At 47.2% G+C, this 23000-nt stretch overlaps 1 protein-coding gene across 6 annotated transcripts in view; it reads left to right on the forward strand.

Annotated features, from left to right (window-relative positions):
- The window catches only part of ppfia2 (PTPRF interacting protein alpha 2), a 645248-nt gene that overhangs the window by 279140 nt on the left and 343108 nt on the right, over nucleotides 1-23000 (forward strand). For all 6 annotated transcript variants that reach the window (XM_072485153.1, XM_072485152.1, XM_072485156.1 and 3 more), the window contains one exon: nucleotides 8928-9092. In XM_072485153.1, coding sequence (XP_072341254.1) covers nucleotides 8928-9092 — 165 coding nt within the window. The remainder of the gene's footprint in view (nucleotides 1-8927; nucleotides 9093-23000) is intronic.

The raw sequence follows: 23000 nt of genomic DNA on the forward strand, positions 1-23000 counted from the left end.
AAAATAGGGGCAACCTGTAGTTCCTATGTCAATGCCTGTTAAACCAAACACCGATTACATTAGTGCAAAGACATAAATACCAAAGGTGACCACCAGTGTGAAGAGGAAACACCAGAGGTTCGCCGTCAACTATTCTGAGAGCGACAACCTCCAGATCATCAGACTTATTGACTGTTGTTCATGTTGATCTTGGGGACGTTCAATTCAGGGGAGGAAGAAATATTATGTATTTGCATTAATTTTTCTTAGTTCTAGTGAAGCTCTGTAGTATTAATCTATTTGCCGGAAGTGACGTCATAAGTCTTAAAACAGAGAGAAGAACTGCCATGTAAGAGATAACACACTGTGAATAAAGCTCTGTGATTTTAAACCTCCGTACTTTATTGTGTCACATCTCCAAAACACAACAGTGCCCATCCCTTGTTGCTCTGAAGAAGATGGTGGCGGTGCACTGCCATCTTGAACCACTGCTGTTCCTGAGGTAAAGGTACATCCGCAGTGTTGTTAGGGAGCGAGTTCCAGGATTTTGACCCAGCGACTGCGAAGGAACAGCAAAATATTTCCATTGTTTTCAGTTCGGGGAAGCACAATGGCACAGTGGCTATCACTGTTGTCTCACAGCACCAGGGACCCGGATTCAATAGCGACCTCGGGTGACTGTCTGTGTGGAGTTTGCACATTCACTCTGTACCTGCGTGGGTGTCTTCATCCCACAGTCTGGTTTCAATCCACAGTCCAAGGATGTGCAGGTTAGGTGGATTGACCATGCTTAATTGCCCCTAAGTGTCCAAAGGTAATGTGGGGTTACAGGATAGCGCGGGGATTAGATCTATGTTGGGTGGTCTTTCAAATGGTTGGTGCAGACTCGATGGGCTGAATGACCTTCTTCTGCACTGTAGGGATTCTATGATTCTACGATAGTGAGTGGCTTGGAGGGGAACTTCCAGGTGTCGTGGTTTCCAGGTATCTGCTGTTCTTGTCCTTCTAGATGGTAGTCATCATGGGTTTGGAAGGTGCTGCCTAAGGAACCTTGGTAAGTTCCTGCAGTGCATCTTGTAGATGTACACACAGCTGCCACTGTTCGTCGGTAGTGGAAAGATTGAATGTTTTGTGGAGGGGGTAGCAATCAAGCGGGCTGCTTTGTCTTGGGTCTTGTCGAGCTTCTTGAGTGTTGTTGGAGCTTCATTCATCCAGATGAATGGAGAGTATCCCAGTCAACTCCTGATTTGTGCCTTGTAAATGGTGGACAGGCTTTGGGGAGTCAGGAGGTGAGTATCCACCACAGGGTTTCTAGCCTTTGACCTGCTCTCGTTGCCATAGTATTTGTATGTCTAGTCCAGTTCAGTTTCTGGTCAATAGTAACCCCCAGGATGTTGATAGTGGGGCATTCAGCAATGCCAATGCCATTGAATGTCAAGGCGTGATAGATCTTCCCTTGTTGGAGATGTTCATTGCCTGATACTTGTGTGGCACAAATGTTACTTACCACTTGTCGGTCCAAACCTGGATATTACTCAGGTCTTGATGCATTTGGACATGGACTGCTTCATTATCTGAGGAGTTGCAAATGTTTCTCAACATTGTGCAGTCATCAGCGAACATCCCCACTTCTCACCTCATGATGGAAGAAAGGTCATTGGTAAAACAGCTGAACATGGTTGGGCCTACGACACTGAGGAACTCCTTTAGTGATGTCCTGGAGCTGAGATGATTGACCTCCAACCACCACAACCATCTACCTTTGTGCTAGGTATGACTCCAACCAGCGGACAGTTTTCTACCTGATTCCCATTGTCTCCAGTTTTGCTGGGGTGCCTTGATGAAATACTCGGTCAAATGCTTCCTTGATGTCAAGGGCATTCTTTCTCACCTCATCTCTGGCGTTCAGCTCCTTTATCTTGCACTGTTTATGCATAGGGTCCCAGTACCTGACACAGTTTGATGACATTGTGATATACTAGGTATCTTAAATGTGTTGTAGGCCTTGTGGTGTTGGGTGCTCTGAGGTACAGACGAACCAACACGGTTTCGATTGGTACAACGCAGTTTTATTCCAACTAGTTATTTACACATCTGACTTGGTACTCAGCACGTGGTGACTGTGTGAGTGTCTTGTTAATGAGGTCCTGGCCTTGTCCCATCTCCAGATGGACTGGCCAGCAGGTGTCGTGTTTCTTGTCTTATACTGTGTCTGCTCTTGTCTGTGATTGGCTGTCGTGTTATGTGTGCTAATTGGTCTGTCGATCTGTCTATCATGATGTGTGTGTTGTGATGTGTGTTTGAATATCATGACATCCCCCCTTTTTTACAAGATTATGTGCCTACCTGGTTATAAATAATGTGTCCTGAGTGCAGCTAAAGGTGTGTGTGCGTGATATTTACAGCATGTACATGTGGCGTAACTATATACAAGGGGCGATGTCAGGTGTGACATGCTAACGAGGTTGTACCATAACAAAAGAAGAAGAACGTTGAAATTTGGACCGATCAAACGAGGCCTGGAACAATAAAACAGTGACATGTTACAATACAGTAGTTGCTAAAATGTGACGTGTGAACAGTCTCATAAGTCCAGTCTAGTAGGTGGGCAACAAATGCGGGTTGACCGCCTCAAGGGTGGGTCGAGAACCACCGGCTGAGGTGCGAGCCTGGCCACGGGCGGCGACAGAAGGGACATGGTATATGGCAGCTCCACGAAGTCGCTATCAGGAACCAGTGGAGGACACAGCGTCTGTGTATGGTTCCGTTGCAAGCGTGGAAGTAGGCGAAGGGCTCGGCGATTGCGCCTAAGCACGGATCCATCCGGCATGCGTACCAGGTACGAGCGGGGAGCCACGCGTCGGAGAACTTCGGCAGGTGCTGACCAGCCACCGTATGGTAGGTGAATGCGGACGTTGTCTCCAGGGGCCAGGGAGGGAAGATGAGTTGCCCTTGTGTCGTACGATATCTTCTGGCGATCGCGCTGCAGTTGCATCCTATGCAGAACTGGCGCATGGTCTACTGTTGGTGCCAGGATGGAAGGCACAGTGGTTCTGAGGGCGCGACCCATCAGCAGCTGTGCTGGCGAGAGACCCGTGGCTAGCGGGGCCGAGCGATAGGCCAGCAGGGCGAGGTGAAAGTCCAATCCGGCAGCAGCAGCCTTGCAGAGGAGCCGCTTGGCAATGTGAACGCCTTTCTCCGCCTTTCCATTGGACTGGGGATGCAGAGGGCTGGACGTCACGTGTGTGAAGCCATACGAGGCCGCAAAGGACGACCATTCATGGCTGGCAAAACAGGGCCCATTGTCCGACATGACAGTCATCGGAATGCCGTGGCGAGCAAAGGTGTCTTTGCAGGCCCTGATGACAGCAGACGACGTGAGATCGTGCAGGCGTATGACTTCTGGGTAATTGGAGAAGTAGTCCACTATGATAACATATTCCATGCCAAGCGCGTGAAATAGGTCGACACCCACCTTCGCCCAGGGGGACGTCACCAGCTCATGGGGCAGAAGCGTCTCAGGAGGTTGCGCCGGCTGAAACCTTTGGCAAGTTGTACAGTTGATCACCATGTTGGCAATATCGTCACTGATGCCCGGCCAGTATACCGCCTCTCGGGCCCTCCGTCTGCACTTCTCGACCCCCAAGTGGCCTTCGTGTATTTGATCGAGAACCAGCTGGCGCATACTGTGCGGAATCACAATCCGGTACAGCTTCAGAAGGATCCCATCAATGATGGCTAGGTCGTCTCATACATTATAGAACTGCGGGCACTGCCCTTTGAGCCATCCTCCCGTCATGTGGCGCATCACTCGCTGTAAAAGGGGGTCGGCCGCTGTCTCTCGGCAGATGCGGGCCAGACTGGAGTCGTCAGCCGGCAGATTTGCCGCTGTCAAGGCCACCTGTGCCTCGACCTGACATACGAACCCCTCCGCATCTGGCGGCGTGCTCACTGCTCTGGATAGGGCATCCGCCACGATGAGGTCCTTCCCTGGAGTGTAGACCAGTTGGAAGTCGTACCTCCTGAGTTTAAGTAGGATGCGCTGGAGGCGAGGGGTCATCTCGTTCAGGTCCTTGTTTATTATGCTGACTAGGGGGCGGTGGTCAGTTTCGACCGTGAGCCGTGGAAGACCATAGACGTAATCGTGGAACTTGTCTAAACCGGTTAGCAAGCCCAGGCATTCTTTTTCGATTTGCGCGTAGCGCTGCTCTGTGGGGGCCATGGCCCGCGATGCATAGGCAACCGGGGCCCATGACGACGTGTCATCCCTCTGCAGGAGCACTGCTCCAATGCCGGATTGGCTGGCATCAGTTGAGATTTTGGTGGGACGAGACGTGTCGAAGAACGCCAACACTGGTGCCGTGGTGAGTTTGCGTTTGAGCTCCTCCCATTCCAGCTGGTGTGTGTGTTGCCACTGGAACTCTGTAGATTTTTTGACGAGGTGGCGCAGAGTCGTTGTGTGGGAGGCAAGGTTGGGAATGAATTTCCCTAGGAAGTTGACCATTCCAAGGAAGCGTAGGACAGCCTTCTTGTCGGCCGGCTGCGGCATGGCTGTGATGGCACTCACCTTGTCTGCATCCGGACGGACCCCTGACCGGGAGATATGGTCCCCCAGGAACTTCAATTCGGTCTGGCCAAAGGCACACTTGGCTCGGTTGAGGCGCAGGCCGTTTTCCCGTATGCGGGCAAAAACGCGTTGGAGACGATATATGTGCTCCTGCGGTGTGGTGGACCAGATGATGACATCGTCCACATATACACGCACCCCTGCGATGCCTTCCATCATCTGCTCCATGATTCTGTGGAAGACCTCGGATGCCGAGATGATGCCAAATGGCATCCGGTTGTAGCAGAATCTGCCGAAAGGGGTGTTGAAGGTACATAGCTTTCGGCTGGACGGGTCCAGTTGGATCTGCCAAAATCCTTTAGAAGCATCCAGTTTCGTGAATATCTTCGCTTGGGCCATTTCACTGGTGATCTCCTCCCGTTTGGGTATGGGATAATGTTCCCACATAATGTTATTATTGAGGTCTTTGGGGTCTATACAGATGCGGAGCTCGCCAGAGGGCTTCTTGACACACACCATGGAGCTGACCCATGGCGTGGGCTCCGTGACCCTGGATAGGACCCCTTTGTCCTGGAGATGCTGCAGCTGCAGCTTGAGGCAGTCTTTAAGTGGCGCAAGAACCCTGCGAGGTACGTGAACGACCGGGATGGCGTCCGGTTTGAGGCGAATTCGGTAGGTGTATGGCAGTGTTCCCATGCCTTCGAATGCCACCTGGTTGTGGGCGAGGAGCGATTGGAGCTGTTCGTTGAACTCTGCATCCGGGAAGTCAGACGTGCCGTCTGGAGAGAGAGAGAGAATTTGTTGCACAAGGTGGAGAGCCTTACATGCCTGTGCGCCCAGCAGGGAGCCCTTCGATGAGCCAACTATCTCGAACGAGAGTGTGGCCGTGTGTGTTTTGTGTGTCACCTGGAGCTGGCAGGATCCCATGGCCGGGATAACGTTCCCATTGTAGTCGACCATCTTACACAGGGATGGCTGGATTGCTGGTCTGACCATCATGGCATAGAATGCTGACCATGCTATGAGGTTGGCGGAGGCGCCAGTGTCCAGGCGGAAAGTGATCAGCGATCGGTTGACCATCAGGGTGGCACACCATTCATCAGCCGGATTGATGGTGTTGACCCGGTTCACATCAATGACCGCAACCCGGAAGGCGTCTTGGTCATCTGTGTCGTCGGTTTGGATGTTGTGATGTGGAGGCTGGATGGTCCGCAAGTGGCTGCGAGGTTGTCGGAGATGTGGAAGATCCACAGGTTAAGCCGCTCGACAGTAGGCAGCGTAGTGGCCCATCTTGCCACAGCGTAGGCATTGTCGGGTTTTTGCAGGACATTGCCCTTTTAAATGTGCAGCTCCACAGTTGCCGCACGTCATGACGTCATGGCGTTCGTTATGCCACTGCGCATGTGCAGTTCGGTCTTGCGTCGGTTGCGCCTGCGCAGCACGTCCCTCAGTGTTGCCGTAGGTTTTGGCGCGCACAAACGCGGGAGGCCTCAAAAAGCGCGCGAAACGGCCGCCCTTGTCCGGGCCGCGGGCCGGGAGAAACTCGATTGCCTGGATGCGTTCGGCCTCGTCGGCGGCCTGGCTTGCCGATTCGATCGCTTGGGACCCCCTCCGTGCCGATTCGGTCGCCTGAAATTGGGCGTAGCGCCTGGTCGCATTTTCATGCAGGACACAGGCTTCAACTGCAGATGCTAAGGTCAGGCCTTTAATTTTTAGAGGCTGCTGGCGTAGGCCACTGGAGGCAACGCCAAAAACGATCTGGTCCCGGATCATGGACTCAGAGGTGGTGCCGTAACCGCAGGACTGCGCGAGTATGCGGAGGTGCGTCAGGAAGGACTGAAAGAGCTCATCCTTACCTTGTAGGCGCTGCTGAAAGATCTTCCTCTCAAAGCTTTCATTGACCTCAACGTTGAAGTGCTGGTCGAGCTTGAGGAGGACCGTGTCATATTTAGATTTGTTCTCGCCTTCCGCGAACACCAATGAGTTGTATACATCAATGGCGTGCTGACCTGCGGTAGTGAGGAGCATGGCAATCTTTGTTTCGTCCGAGGTGCCCTGTTTTTCGTTGGCTCGCATGAACAGTTCGAATCGCTGCTTGAAGAGCTTCCAATTGTTGCCCAGGTTCCCAGCGACTTGCAACGGCTGCGGTTTGTTGTGGGTGTCCATGCCTCAGGATGGCAGATTTGCCGGTAAGTATCGATTCACTCACTGGTACCATGTGGTGTTGGGTGCTTGAGGCACAGACGAACCAACACGGTTGCGATTGGTACAACGCAGTTTTATTCCAACTAGTTATTTACGCATCTGACTTGGTACTCAGCACATGGTGACTGTGTGAGTGTCTTGTTAATGAGGTCCTGGCCTTGTCCTGTCTCCAGATGGACTGGCCAGCAGGTGTCACGTTTCTTGTCTTATACTGTGTCTGCTTTTGTCTGTGATTGGCTGTCGTGTTATGTGTGCTAATTGGTCTGTTGGTCTGTCTATCATGATGTGTGTGTTGTGATGTGTGTTTGAATATCATGACAGGCCTCAGGTTTATGCATCTTATAATGTGAAGATCGGCCAGTCCATCTGCATTAAGCATCCATTCTCACATTAAGACTATTGCATTAGTGTGCCATATTACTAAAAACATTGTTATTCCTGTCACTTACTTGCCACATAAACCAATGTCTTGGTCCGAAGAATCAGCTTGATGTTTTTACATGCTAGGTTTTAACGTAGCACAGTTTTTTCATTGCCATCCATGCTAATTACTTTATCAGTTAAGATGTATGTAATTAATGATCATTGGACTGAATTGGACCTCTGCTGAAAGTTATTAGAGGAGTTGAATGTAACCCCTGAAGGACCTTGGGCCTCCGATACCTAAGGCATTCTCAGTGCCTGTGCTGTTATAGAAAGAGCGGCAGTAGATTTGTCAGTTAAAATCTACCACTTGTAATGCCATGTTGATTTATTTCTTCTCTGAACATGTGAAAAATGACAGAAAAAGTCTGAGTTCATCACAATTGCATTATCTTGTGAAAGATTATTAAATATCGATTGACTCCACATCCCACGTGAAAGCCAATTCATCTCCTGGGAGAGAAAAAGGAGCAGATAAAATTCCCGGCCAACTTAGGGGAAAGAAATCAGGGCAATTCTTCTCCGACCATGATCTTATTGAATGGCGGAACAGGCTCAGTGGGTCGAATTGCCGACTCCTTACTCCTATATCTTATGATCTTAGCTAATTGAAACTAGTTCAGGAGATCATTCTGGCCTTGATAATGCCACATTATCTAACATGTTTGTCCTGAAACCTCACTGTTCTCCCTTTCAGGATGTTGTACTGACTACAGAATGTCAAGTCAGAGGTCTGTAGTTTCTTGGATTATCCTTTGATACTTTTTGTAAACAACTCATGTTTCTCGCTAGGCTCTTGGCACAAATCACATTCACTGATTCACTTTGAAAAACCTGTTAGAAATGTGACCCAAGCTCTCTTTCGCACTTTACTCACTGCCTATTTCATATTTTTCTGCAGTGGAACATACCTACATGTTGCCTGTATTTGTTTCCGTGTTTCATTCTTATACACTCTCCATGACCCAGTCAGGGTATCTGTGCCTTTTCCTTTATCCATTCTTTTATGATCTCTCTGATGTACAAATCTGGCCTTGTAGAGCATATCGTCAGGCACCAGCTGACCTATTAAGCCCTAATATGGCAGTCAAGAAGTGCACACACATCCAACAGATAATTGTCCTTTTCATACCAACGAAGAAAACAATTACCATTACAAGATTGGTTTGATGTGAAACAGTCAATATCAACCTGATTTCCGATCTTGTTGCTCTCCCATATCCAACATCCAATCCTCTGCTCAATCTCACTACCTGTCTAGTAAAGGGCAGATAGAAGTAGCGATATAGACTTCATTTTCTTTAGGATTCTGCCAGCATCCCGATGAAGTTAGTGTAGAACCTCTGTAATTTACTAGATTTTGTGAAGGAATTTTATGAAGTTCTAGATATGATGGAATTAATGGTAACTTAAATATCTGGATTGCGAACTAGTTTGGCAGTAGTAAGCAGAAGATGAGGATCAATAAATTATGTAAGCTTATTCTGGAGGACAAGTGTCAGATGAGGTCTGTTCATGCTATCGTTAAGTGAATCAGAAGAGAGAAATATTATCGCATTTATTGAGAATATCAAATTATGTAAGTAGGTGACAAATATATCAAGGAGATAAATGACATTTTTTTAAAGTGTTAAGGTGGACAAGACAAATATAACATTTTTTGTGATTTATGTATATTGTAGTTATAATCAAATTGAAGAATGCTTTTTAACTAAAGATTTAGTAGGTATAATTTTGATATAATTTCTTTCAGCTCTTGTTGGAACATTTGGAATGCCTTGTGTCAAGACATGAACGATCACTGAGAATGACAGTGGTGAAGCGGCAAGCTCAGTCCCCTTCAGGGGTTTCCAGTGAAGTTGAGGTTTTGAAAGCATTAAAGTCACTTTTTGAGCACCATAAAGCTTTAGATGAGAAGGTAAGGGAATAGTTCACAAAGTATGATTCCATGAGCAATTGTTCCCAGCAAAAATGTGATGCTCGTTGGGAATTCATTTCAAGGAATCATAAATCAATATTTTACATTGCTTTGTTTCTTTAAAATTCTAAATCTATTAAGTACAATGTACTTGTGTGCACTGTTTCTTTCCCCTCTCTTCAATCTGTTATGCATAAGCTACTGTTGCCAATTAGAGACCTCTAATTAATTTGTTTCCACATTCTAAGCCGTGCGCACACCATCAGGTAAGACCAACAGATTTAAGTATCTTTAAGGCGATCCCAGCACTTTGCACACATATGTTGGGTATATCCCCAGGTCTGAAGATGGTCTATCTAGCACTATCAGCTCGTAAAGAATTGTCTGCTCTAGCATCTGTACTTTTGATTCTAATGGAAATAATTGGGGATGGGGTGGGGGAGGCTGGTGGTGGAGTGGAGATGTTCACTGATGAGCCATTGTGCATCTGCAGGGAATTCTGCAGCATTAATAATCTTGTTTGGAGAATCAGTGTGCCCAATAATAAAGAGACCCGCTTGAGGAATCAATTTCAAATGTTATACGGCTTAACCTAACTTGAAATGAAGACTTACTGAGCCTTGCACGCACAGCATACACATACAATGCATTGAATGTTTATAGATATCACATTAATATGCACACTATGCATAAGGGAGCTTTGGGAATGCATTTCAAGAAATCATGGAATCATTATTTTGCATTTCTTTATCCTTTATATAATTAAAGATATGTTAAACAGAAAATATTTAATCCTAACTAATTATTAACTGTTGTTTGTAAAATGCATATTAATTTTCCAAACTTTGTCATATTTTCTGAAGTCTAGTGTGATTCCAGATTGTTAAACCTAGAATAGAATGAAGAAGCAAAAAATGTTACCATTGAAATGGAAGGTTTTTGTGTCCTGATAAATAGCTGTTTTTTAAGAGCTGCATCGCACTTATTGCTTCATGTCTCATGGAGGATTCAGGCCTTCATGCTCTAGAGAATGAACTATAGGGAATATTTCACAATGTCATGTATGATTGGGTTTGTTTAAAAATTGTGAAAACCCTATAATTTTTTGGCAGCAGTTGAATAAATCATTTTTCTTAATGAATGAAATAAACAGAACAATATAGTGCCAATGGCTTTATATACAGTATAACATTTATTACATAAGACAGTCTTTTGTGCTTACAGTTTTATAAGAAACTGCTCTGAACTTTCCCAGCTCATGTTGGTGGGTTGTGCTGAAGATGTTGTGATAAAAACATAGGAACATAGATATAAGACTTTCTCAAGTTCTATGACTTAGTGAGATCATGCTCATTCTATGTCCTAAATCTCCCCACCTGTCTTGACTCCATGGAGACGATTTTCACCCCTTAATTGCCATCAGAGAGAACGGTGACATGGGCGGAAAATCCAAAGAGAATCGGGAAAGGATTCTCCGCCCCGCCGCGCCACATTTCTATTTCACCTCGCCGGCGGGATGCTCCGTTACGTTGGCCCGTCAATGGCGTTTCCCATTGTGGGGCAGCCCCACACCGTCGGAAAAGCCCCGAGCTGCCGGCAAAACGAAGCATCCCGCCGACGGAGAATCCAGACCTTGGGCGGGATTCTCCAACCCCCCAACGGGTCGGAGAATCGGTGGGGGCTGGCGTGAATCCCGCCCCCGCTGGTTGCCAAATTCTCTGGCACCGGATATTCGGCGGGGGCAGGAATCGTGCCACGCCGGTCAGCGAGCCCCCCCCCGGCAATTCTCCGGCCCGCGATGGGCCGAAGTCCTGCTGCTGGAATGCCAGTCCCGGCGACGAGAATCAAACCACCTCTCTTACCGGCGGGACCAGGCGGCGCGGGCAGCCTCCGGGGTTCTGGGGGGGGCCCGGGTCGATCTTGCTCCGGGGGGTGCCCCCACGGTGGCCTGGCCCGCGATCGGGGCCCACTGATCCACAGGTGGGCCTGTGTCATGGGGCCACTCTTTTCCCTCCGCCTCGGCCACAGCCTTCACCATGGCCGACGCAGAAGAGACACCCACCCTGCGCATGCGCGAGGATTGCGTCAGCAGCCACTGACGCTCCCGCGCATGCGCGGACTTCTGCCGGCCGGCGAAGTCCTTTCGGACCTGGCTGGCGTGGCGCCAAAGGCCTTTCCCATCGGCCTGCGGCGCGCCAACAACTCCGCCGGCGGCACAGGCCCTCAAGGTGAGGGCTTGGCCCCTAAAGGTGCGGATTCTCCGCACCTTTGTGGCGGCCCGACGCCGGAGTGGGTCCCGCCACTCCATCCCGCCGGGACCCCCCGCCCCGCCGGGTGGGGGAGAATCCCGGCCCATGATTCCCTCCAGAGAGATCGTGTTTCCCACTTTTCCATGCCCCTTGCCAGTGACGTCATGAGGTTCACGCCCACAAAAGGTGGGACCCTCATTTAAATGGATTATCATCAATTTTAATATTATTAACCAGCAGCACCCCCCCCAACCACTTGATTCTCATCTCACTGAATATTCATGTCACGTCAGCGAGGTTTACAAAAGCTTTTTAAATACAAAATTCAATTGAGTGGGTCCCTCCGGGGGTGCAAAGGTAAGTATAGCTCCTGGGGAAGAGGGACATGCTCTGGCACTCCCCAGGTTTTCATTCAGTTTATAGCTCTTCTGTCTTTCTTCATAGTTCTGTAATGTCTTGATTTGCCTGTCAGTTTTCCTACTCTGCCGTCAACTTGTTTTTCACAATAATAAAGTTAAAAATTAATACAAAAAGCGGAGAATTCAGCTGTCTGATCTGAGTAAGCCTAGGAGGCATTTGGGAGGATGTTGGAATGTATGTGCACCACAGCCACAGAACGGCTCCTTGCAACTGTAGTCTTATGGGAAGTTTCAATGAAGGCGTGTCAGAAAGCTCCAAACGTAATGACTCAACATACCAGGTTGCTTCTGCAAGGTGCATATTTGTAAATATGTTTGTGATTCATGTGTATGTTGTGATCCTAACTTTAGAAATTCCATATTTAGAGGAGTACCCATACAGTTACACTGGCTTTTTAATTTTAAATTGCGAACATAGTCTTGTGCAATATGGTTGGATAAATTATAACAAAGCTAAGAAAACAATCTTTAAGGAGAAAAACACAGGCCAAAAGCTTAACTAATGAGGAACAAGTTCAACAACACTCACAAAGTTTGTTGCTCAGAAGATAAAACTTCTGATTCTGTTCTAGTTTAATGTCTTTGGCTACTCTAATGTTAATATATGTTCGTCTAATTTTAGGAATGAGCTTTTCATTTGGTTAATGGGCAAAGTGACATTGAAAATATTTTGGTTCAGGAATTAGTATAAGTAAATGGGCATATTGAGGTAAAAGTTGGTATGCACTCTATTCATTTCTCATATTAATGCTTCTCATTGGAATTGACAGAACCCAATCTGCACGGGCATTGGTCTAAATTTGCAGAAGATTTTATTTAGACATTCCAGGCTGACACCTAAAAGGGGTACTAAATATGTAAATTACAGCCCTAACACTGGAGAAGTACCCCATCCAGAGATCTGCTGTTGATGAGCAGGTCAGGTGTCAATCATGATTGTTCAGCAGCTGCCAATGGAAGTTAAGTAAAGGACAATTCTTAAAAAATATTCCTATAGAACCAGAGGAAGAGGCAATGCTCTCCCAAGACCACATAAATTGTATGTGTGCCCAATCCTGCCCAATGTCTTCCCTTGGGACTTACTTGGAGATTATTGCAGGTGAGCAGCTGCAGTTGACCTCTTCACTTGGACGGGTGAGCTGCGGAGATGGAGTTGGCACCAGCGGCTTATGCCAAGTATGTTGGTTGGCCAAAGAACTAACTTCTATCGATGCTTGGGCTTCAAACGTTTGGGTTCACACTAGCCATGCCAAACTTTATCCCATTAGAGACAATGTTTCAAGCAGACATTTCGACATGAACTCTGATTTTCCCCGAGTAAGGATGACTCAAGAGACCTTTAAATACGATGGACAGGTTCCGATTCTGGGATTACCAGCTCCATTCCTGGGCTGTGCTATTTTTGGGAATGCCTTTAAATGATGCAGCGGTTTGTGTCAAAGGGCAGCACGGTGGCGCACTGGGTTAGCCCTGCTGCCTCCCCTCACGACGCCGAGGTCCCGGTTCGATACCGGTTCTGGGTCCCTGTCCGTGTGGAGTTTGCACACTCTCCCCGTTTCGCCCCCACACCCCAAAAGATGTGCAGGGTAGGTGGATTGGTCACACTAAATTGCCCCTTAATTAGAAAGAATGAATTGGGTAGTTTTTTTAAAAACTAGGCACCCCAACCTGGCTGGTGGCATTGCGAAGATAGGAATCTACTACTCCTGTGCAATCCTCATGATGTTGGGTCAGATTTGTAAAGACTTGTGGTTCACGGCACCTCAGAGGAGTCTTGGACCCCTGTCTGCATGAGAGGATCTTTAAAAAGTAAGATCCTCTGCAGGCCTTCAATGCCAAATTATGTCGTGTCCCCCCCCCCCACACTTCCTGCGATCCAGCCCTAGGGCCATCATATCATGCCCCTTATGTCCCTCTATTTACTGTCATGTCCCCATGCCAATTTCTGCTCGTTACCCCACCCACCCTATGATCCCTCAAACCCCCTTTGTCAAGCTCTGCCCTTCCACCCACCCCCAATGGCTCATCGTGCACCTATGACAAACGATAGCTCTTCCATACCCATTACCAGGATGTTGCCTGTCTGGAGGGTGTTAGCTTTGTGGAGAGGCTGAATAGACTCGGACTGTTTTCATTAGAAAGACGGAGGTTGAGGGGTGACCTGATCTACAAGATTATGAGGGGCATGGATAGAGCGGATGGGTAGGCACTCTTTCCCAGGTTGGATGGATCAGTCACTAGGGGGCATAGGTTTAAGGTCCACAGGGCAAAGTTTAGAGGAGATGTGCGAGTCAGGTTTTTTACGCAGAGAGTGGTGAGTACCTGGAACGCGTTGCTAGGAGAGGTTGTGGAAGCAGATACATTAACGGCGTTCAAAAGGCATCTTGACAAACACATGGATAGGATGGGTATAGAGGGATACGGCACGAGAAAGTGCAAACGGTTTTGGCAAATGTTGGTATCATGACCGGCACAGGCTTGGAGGGTCAAAGGGCCTGTTCCTGTGTCGTATTGGTCTTTTTTCTTTGTTCTATTAACAGTATATTCAGTCAATATAGCCTGCAATGTTTAGGGGTATGTATAAAAGAAACATTGAAAGAAAGTAATTCATTTAAAACTTTCTCTTATGTTTGAAGCAAAAGTGTGCCTGACTAACTAATAAAGACTTGGATTCTCCATGGCTACCCCCCAGCGGAAGGAATCCAGATGGCCCACTGAATTGGGTGTCAGGCCAAAAACTGGTTTCACACCAGTTGTGAAATCCATTGCAAATCTTCCAGCCAGCCCCACTGGCCCTGACAAGCTTCCCAACGTCCCCGATGAGGATTCCGCCCTGAGCCAGTGAAAACATGCAAATAGCTCTGAAAATAATGCTGTTTTGAGATGCCAGATTCACCTGCCTCCTCGGATGATCCAGAACCCCAAGCCGAGAGTCCTGCTGGAGTGAATTAGTGCAAGTCCCGAGAAATGGGGACCTGGCAGCTTGCAGTCTGGGGAGGGGGGGGGGGGGGGGGGGGGGGGGGCAAGGGTGTGAGTACTTTCCCTACGAATGCCTCTAGGGTGCCCGGGGCATCCTTCATGGGAGGTGGGCGTCAGGGAGACATGTGTTGGACTTGAGTAGCTCCAGTTGCGGGTCTTTTCTGGGATGGGAGTTGTTTGGCTGCTCATCCCACCTGCTGCCTTTAACCGCTGTAAACGGTCTGTCAGTATCTCAAAAATACAGTACAGTGATAAAGTGAAAGTATTCCCATCTGGACCACTTAACCCTTTAAACAGTCTGTCATTTTCCATAGTTCAAAGATCTGTGACACAAAGATATTAAACCTTTGAAGTGTTTTTTCCCAGCCAATTTCATTGCCCTTTAAAATATTGAAGCCTCTCTGCAAGCTAAAAGCTTTGAATTCCATTGTTTACATTCAATTTCATGGATTATTGCCTTTTATAAGATTTGTGATTGACAGTTCCAGGCAGTTTCAAAGGGAGGAATTAAATTGTTTTCTAAAGATTAGATTATTCTCAAGAGCTTCCAGGTGCTGAGGTGGGAATGGATGGAGATATGTGAGAGCTATTCAAGAAGGGAAAATTATCAGTGTAGCGGGAACACAACATAACACTACCAACTACTGCATTTAACTGGTGTTTGTTTTGAGGCTTGTGGGAAACCCTTGTGGGACAGAAGAGTTGATGATTTAATTACACAAAAAGACAAATGTCGGAAAATGTTACCCGGCATTCTGGAATTAACTGCCAAGCTGTCTGATAAATCAGCGTCCACAGGACAAGAACCAAGTGGGGAATAATGGGGCTGTGAAATTACAACACAGAAAACCTTTAACTACTGAAACAGACAGCCAGTTCTTTGCCTAAGTGAAAGGTTTTTGCTCACAGTTCTGGTTCTGAGAGAACACTTTCACTGCTTTGGAGGTACCGTAATGTGTAAGACTGGATGTCATTTGTACAACTTGGACTTTCTTTTTACCTTGTTCTGCACTTCCCCAGCTAGCCTTCACAACAGCATGGGAGCAGCTATATCACTCCAACTTGGACCTCTGGTGAGGAACATGAGAAGCAGCACCAGCAACACTGGCAGAAACATCAACAGGCCTTCTTCCCAGCCACCTTCTGCTCCAAAATAAAGAGGGCTGAACACAGTGATCCAGCTCACAGTAGGTGACATTACCAGTACACGGTATTCCAAATGACAGTCCGATTTCTGAACATGACTGAGTATCAGTGCCTCAGGGTGCTCAGAAGACTTCTCAATAGGACATTTGTTGCCTCCTGAAACATGCCTCCTGCTCATTGGACCAGCAAAGAGTGCATTCCCAGTGGGTGTCAAGGCCACTACAGTCTTGAATTTAATTGCCTCCAGCTCTTTCCAGTGATCAGCTGATGACATCTGCAGGATTTCACAATCTACTGCATACAAAGTGCACCTCCCAGGTGACTGATGTTGTATTTGCCAGGTCACCATTTACATTTACTTCACAACTGATGAGGTCAGTCAGAACAAAAAGACCCTTGGATTTAAGTATTGCAGTTAATTGTCAGTCACCATGAACTGGTGCATTCTCTGTGATAACACCTCTACCAATCAGAGTCCACTTGCCAACCAATCAGCACTCTCTTATTCAGTATAAATGTTGATTTCCCTTACATTGTATTCTTGTGAATGTCTTGATGAATGCAAGACGTAAAGTTTCAACAAAAAATGTCTTTTTTTTTCAGCAATCCTCAAGTTCTATCCGATCAATGTAATGGTTGGAGACCCACAATACCAGAGGGTGATAGGTTGCATCCATGTGACAACCGTGTATTCTCAAATCAACCAGGAATATCCATCAATTGAAAAGGCATTACATACGAAGACACCAATTAGGATCAGGAGTCGGCTATTCAATCTCTCAAACCTGCATCACTATTCAATGAGATCATGGCTGACATGATTGTGGTCTCAACTTGTGTCTATCCCCAATAACCTTGTTAGTAAAATAGAATCTAGCTACCTCTGCCTTAAATATATCCAATGACCCTTGAACCATGCAGTCCAGGGAAGAAAGTTCCCATCATGCAAGGCCCTCAGAAAAAAATCTTCTCATCTCCATCTTAAATGAGGCTGCTTATTTTGAATCTGTGTGCCCTTCGTCTCGTCTCTCCTGCAAGGGAAAACATCAATTCAGTATCCACATTGTAAGTGCCCTCAGAATCTTATACATTTCAATAAGGTTACTTCTCTTTTTTTCTAAACTCCAATGGTAGAAGCTGAACCTGACCAAACTCTTAAAATAGCCTCCCAATTCCAAGTATCAGTCAAGTAACCCTTCTCAGAACTGCTTCCAATGCATAACTATGCTTTCTTAAACAAAGAGTGCAAAACTGTACAAAGTACTCCATGGCCAGTATTCACTTGAGTAAAGTTGGTATATAATGCCGTTAAGTACATGAGACAGTAGCTTGTGCATTTCTTATGATGGGCATTGTATATTCAGCAGGTTTGACTCCACCCTCCCCCTTGTGGGAGGAGAGGCGTTGGCACAGTGGGTGCAGGATCAGCAGGGAGTGTAAGGAGGAAGGGTCAGTAGGAAATGGCGGTACCCTGGAGCCAGAATGTAGCGCCCCAATTACCTCAACAGGTCCGAGGTCCAGTGCTAAAGGAGGCTTCAACTCTGGGGACATTTTCACCACCATATATCAGATGATTAGGCCAGAATTCACATTCAGCTGCAAGAGTCGACACCCTATGCCAGTGGCTCTGAAGACGTACGCCGCCAGTTCTTTTCAGGAGTCAGTGGGGAATCTGCATGGTGTGTCACAATCTGCTGCCCACAGTTGTGTCAAGCATGTTACTGTCGCTCTCTTCTAATGGGTTATGCCATTCATCCTTTACCAGATAGACAAAATCGGCCAGGCTGAGAGCCAGAGACTTAGCAATGATTGCAGGCTTCCCGAATCCATGGTGCTATTGACTGCACTCATTACCCCACCAGGGCAGGGGACATGCAACAGGTGTCATGCCTCCACAATAGCGGTTGGTACAGAGGACCTTTGGCCTGCTGAAGATGCAGCTCAGATGCCTGCACCGATCGGGAGGAGGGGGGTGGTGGGGGTCAGGATGGTGGGGGAGTATTGCAGTATTCTCCATAACATGTGTTGGCACCTGTTCGGGAAAATGGAGGGAGAATTCAGAATGCCCAAATTAGCTATCAACACGTCTTTCAGGACTTGTCGGAGGAAGCCAGAACACTCGGACTTCATAATGCGTACCTTCAGCTTGGCTGCCATAGTAGCATCGATTCCAGCTCATGCCATGGACGCTCCTCCATACAAGACATTTGTGCAAACCCAGGATTCCAAATTCCAACCACAGTCATTGCAATAAAGTTCAATGCTCTTGCCGCACCCCACACCTATAAGAACCATCTCACACATTCATGCGATTACAAGCATTACATTTTCTGGTGTTAATGATCACACCATCAAGAGAATTTTAAAATAATGTGACCCATGAGAAATTCCAAGGTGCCTTAAACTTATGTTTGCGAATGTTGCAACTTGGTGCTCGCCGCTTCCCACCCCCCTTCCCGGCAGTGTTATTGGATAGCCTGCTGACTCTGCTGTCATGTCCATCCTGATGACCTTGGTGGATGTCCTATGGCCAACTGAACCTAAGCAGGCTCAGCCTGTGAGAATTTATCCAGCTGCATGGTTGTGCATTCCTCAGTTGTAGCAGTTTCATCAGATGTGACGGTCACCCGCAGAGGGTGGGTCCTCCTCCGGAGCATCTCAAGAGGAACTCTCAGAGATGACACACAGCTCAGCCACCAGCGTGAGGTTTGTTTGCACCGCCATGCTGAACATTGATGGACGGGCACCTGACGGGGAGACTCATCCATCTCTCACATTGGCAGGGGTATCCTTTTCTTAAATTTTAGAGTACCCAATTCTTTTTTTCCAATTAAGGGGCAATTTAGTGTGGCTAATCCACCTACCCTGCACATCTTTGGGTTATGGGGGCGTGTAACCCAAGCAGACACGGGGAGAATGTGCAAACTCCACACAGACAGTAACCCAAGGCCGGGATCGAACCCGGGTCCTCAGCGGCATTGCTAACCACTGCACCACCGTATCCCACCTTGGCAGTGATATCCTGAGGTCATTGCATGTGTGACAGCTTAAAGGTCTGAGTACAACTGGCAAAATCCCTGGCTTTGTTCCTGGAGCTGCCTCTGCACGAGAGCCGCCACTCTCAATGGAGGATACAGTGCGCTCAGTAATCAGACTCCTCATGGACTCCTCCATGACAGAGACCATGACACGCAGACCATCAGGGATCTCAGATATTCCCGCGCATACCGCTGGATATCCAGCATATGCCACCTGATTGACGACTCCAGAAACTCATCATCTGCCCCAGACTCAGCATGGTCTGGTGTCCAGCAGTCCTCTGACTGGCGACACCCTGAGAATTCTCTACCTCCGCCAACTCTTCATGCGAATATGACATGCCCTCCCCACTGTGCGCTACCATCAGAGCCGGCAAACCAATACCCACCTCCATGCTTGTATCTGTGTTAGTTTCTGGTTCAGAGAAAGGATGTGATGCATTCATCTGTGTGTCTTCCTCAGGAGTTAAAGGGTGATCCTTGGGGTCTGTGGAGCTATGAGGATGTCACATATGAGTGAGGAATATAATATGTAAATAAATTCAATCATCACATTGTCAATTCTCATGCTAAGTGAGCTTGTGAGACAGTGGAGAATGATGCCATTGTAATTTGAAATTCATGGGCAAGCTTACTTTGACAATTCTATTTCTATTGACATGACCCTACACTCTCCACCAGTGTCACATTTTCCATGAAAGTATTAGTAGAAATGATCACCGCACAGTCCTTGTGGAGATAAAGTCCCGTCTTAACATTGAGGATACCCTCCATCGTGTTGTGTGGCACTACCACAATGCTAAATGGGATAGACTTCGAACAGATCTAGTAACTCAAGACTGGGCATCCATGAGGCGATGTGGGCCATCAGCAGAATTGTATTCAACCACAATCTGCAACCTCTTGACCTGGCATATCCCCATTCTACCATTACCACAAAGCCAGGGGATGAATCCTGGTTCTATGAAGTGTGCAGGACAGCATGCCAGGAGCAACATCAAGCATACTGAAAAATGAGGTGTTAACCTGCTGAAGCTACAACACAGGACTAAACAGCATTAGCAGCAGTTGATAGAGCTAAGCGAATCCACAATGAACACATCCTGCCACATTCAGTTGTGAATGGTGATGGACAATTAAACACTCACTGGAGGAGAAAGCTCCACAGATATCCCCATCCTCAATGATGGAGGAGCCCAGCATATATGTGCAAACGACAAGGCTGAGGCATTTGCAATAATCTTCAGCCAGAAGTGCCGAGCAGATAATCTATCTCGATCTCCTCCGAAGGACCCCAGTATCACAGATGTCAGTCTTCAGCCAATATGATTCACCATGTGATATCAAGAAATGGCTGAAGGCACTGGATAATGCAAAGGCTATGGACCCTGAAAATATTCCAGCAATAGTACTGAAGACTTATGCTCCAGAACGTGCCGCATCCCCCACCAAGCTGATCCAGTACAGCTATAACACTGGCATCTACCCAGCAATGTGGAAAATTGCCCAGGTGTATCCTGTACACAAGAAACAGGACAAATCCAACCCAGCCAATTACCACTCGATGAGTCTACTCTCCATCATCAGCAAAGTGATGGAAAGAGTCACCAACAGTGCTATCAAGCAGCACTTACTCAGCAATAACCTGCCCACGGATGCTCAGTTTGTCACTCTACTCCTGACCTCATTACAGCCTTGGTTCAAACATGGACAGAAGTGCTGAATGCCAGAGGAGAGGTGAGAGTGCCTGCCCTTGACAGCAAGACAGCAATTGGCCAAGTATGGCATCAAGGAGCCCTAGCAAAACTGGAGTCAATGGGAATCAGGAGGAAAATTTACTGCTGGTTGGAGTCATACCTGGCACAAACGAGGATGGTTGTGGTTGGAGGTCAATCATCTCAGCTCCAGGACATCACTGCAGGAGTTCCTCAGAGTAGTGTCCCAGACCCAACCATCTTCAACTGACTCATCACTGACCTCTCTTCCATCATAAGGTCAGAAGTGGGGATGTTTGTGGATGACTGCACAATATTCAGAACCATTTGAGATTCCTCAGATAATGAAGCAGTCCATGTCCAAATGCAGCAAGATCTAGACAATATACAGGCTTGGGCTGACAAGTGGCAAGTTACATTTGTGTCACACAAGTGCCGGGCAATGACCATCTCCTACAAGAGAGGATCTAACTACCGTTCCTTGACATTCAATGACATTCCCATCGCTGGTTTCAACCCATTTCTTGCATCTCTGCCCTCACCCCTTCCCCTCCCACGCAGAACCATGATAGGGACCCCCATGACCTCACTTTCCACCCCACCAGCCTCTGTATTCAAAGGATCATCCTCCATAGTTTACGCCAACTCCAGCATGATGTCACCTTGAAGCACAACTTCAGCTCATCCCCTGTCAGCATTCCGCAGAGTCCTCTCTCTCTCCATAACATCCTGGTTCACTCCTCCATTAACTCCAACTCCCAACCCTCTTCCCATGACATCTTATCTCGTAATCAAAGCACAAAGAACAATACAGCTCAGGAACAGGCCCTTCAGCCCTCCAAACCTGTACCGGTCATGATACCACCCTTGGCCAAAACCCTCAGCACTTCCTAGTGCCGTATCCCTCTATGCCCATCCTATCCATGTATTTGTCGAGATGCCTTATGAATGCTGTTAATGTATCTGCTTCCACAAATGCTCCAGGCACTCACCACCCTCTGTGTAAATAACCTGCTTTGCACATCTCCTCCAAACCTTGCCCCACGGAACATAAACCTATGTCCCCTGGTGACTGACCCCTCCATCCTAGGAAAGAGTGCCTGCCCATCCACTCTAGCCATGCCCCTCATAATCGTGTAAACCTCTATCAGGTCGCCCCTCCATCTCTGAAATTCTAATGAAAACAGTCAGAGTCTATTCAGCTTCTCCACATAGCTAACACCCTCCAACTCAGGCAACATCCTGGTAAACCTCCTCTGCACCCTCTCCAAAGCCTTCACATCCTTCTGGTAGTGTGGCGACCAGAATTGTGTGCAATATTCCAAGTGCGGCCTTACCAACGTTCTATACAACTGTAGCATTACTTACCAGTTTTTATATTCAATGCCCTGCCCAATGAAGGTAAGCATTCCATATGCTTTCTTGCAAATGCTTAGTCGTATAAGGTGAACACCTGGCCCTCCTCCGTCCTCACCGTTCAAGATCCCAAACACTCCATCAAGTGAAGCAACATTTCCTTCAATTTGGCCGATTTTATTCGCCACTCCAAATGCAGTATCCTCTACATGGCAAAACTAGACGCAGACAGGGTGACTGCTTTGTGGAAAATCTTTGCTCAGCCTGCAAGCATGACCCTAATCTTCCTGCTGCTTTCCATTTCAATTTAGCATCTGTAGTGATCTGCATATCTGTATGTACACAAAGTCCTAACAGCTAAGTGATCACTAGATGGCAGCACTAACAAGGGATATATAAGACAAACTCAATTTGAGTTCCCGCCTCTTCGTGTGTATTGTGACTAGTGACCAGAGGTGTAGAGAGTTAGCTCAGAGTGCAAGTGTAGTTAATCATAGTTATTCTTATTCAATCCTGTTTATTTAATATCTAGTAAAAGTATTGGATCAGAACAAACTCACAGTTTATTTGATTTAGTTACTCAGTAAATTATTTGCTTTCATTGGATGACTAAGAGTGTTAATCAACATCAAGTTTAAGAGCATCTTGGTAAGAAGCAAATTAGTAACATGTATTACACTAAGTAATATAACATGCTACCAGGAGTAGTAATATAACAGCATCATGCTTCCATGTTCAGATGTCAAACCTTGGCCTGCTGCAATGTTCCAGTGAAACCAAATGCAGACTGGAGGAGCAGCATGTCATCCTGATTTGGCACGTTAAAGGCCACAGGAACTCAACATTGATCTTTCTCCTCTATCTTTGCCTCTTTTTCCATCCCTAACATTTTTTCCATGCAAATACCCTCCCCCACCAGGAAATCTGTTCGATTGTTTTACTACATCTTTGTTGCAATCTCTCCCAGCTCCCTATAATCTCTGTTCCAATTGTTCTATCCTCTCTT

This window comes from Scyliorhinus torazame, chromosome 19 (assembly GCF_047496885.1).
Source record: "Scyliorhinus torazame isolate Kashiwa2021f chromosome 19, sScyTor2.1, whole genome shotgun sequence".
In the NCBI taxonomy this organism is placed as follows: domain Eukaryota; kingdom Metazoa; phylum Chordata; class Chondrichthyes; order Carcharhiniformes; family Scyliorhinidae; genus Scyliorhinus; species Scyliorhinus torazame.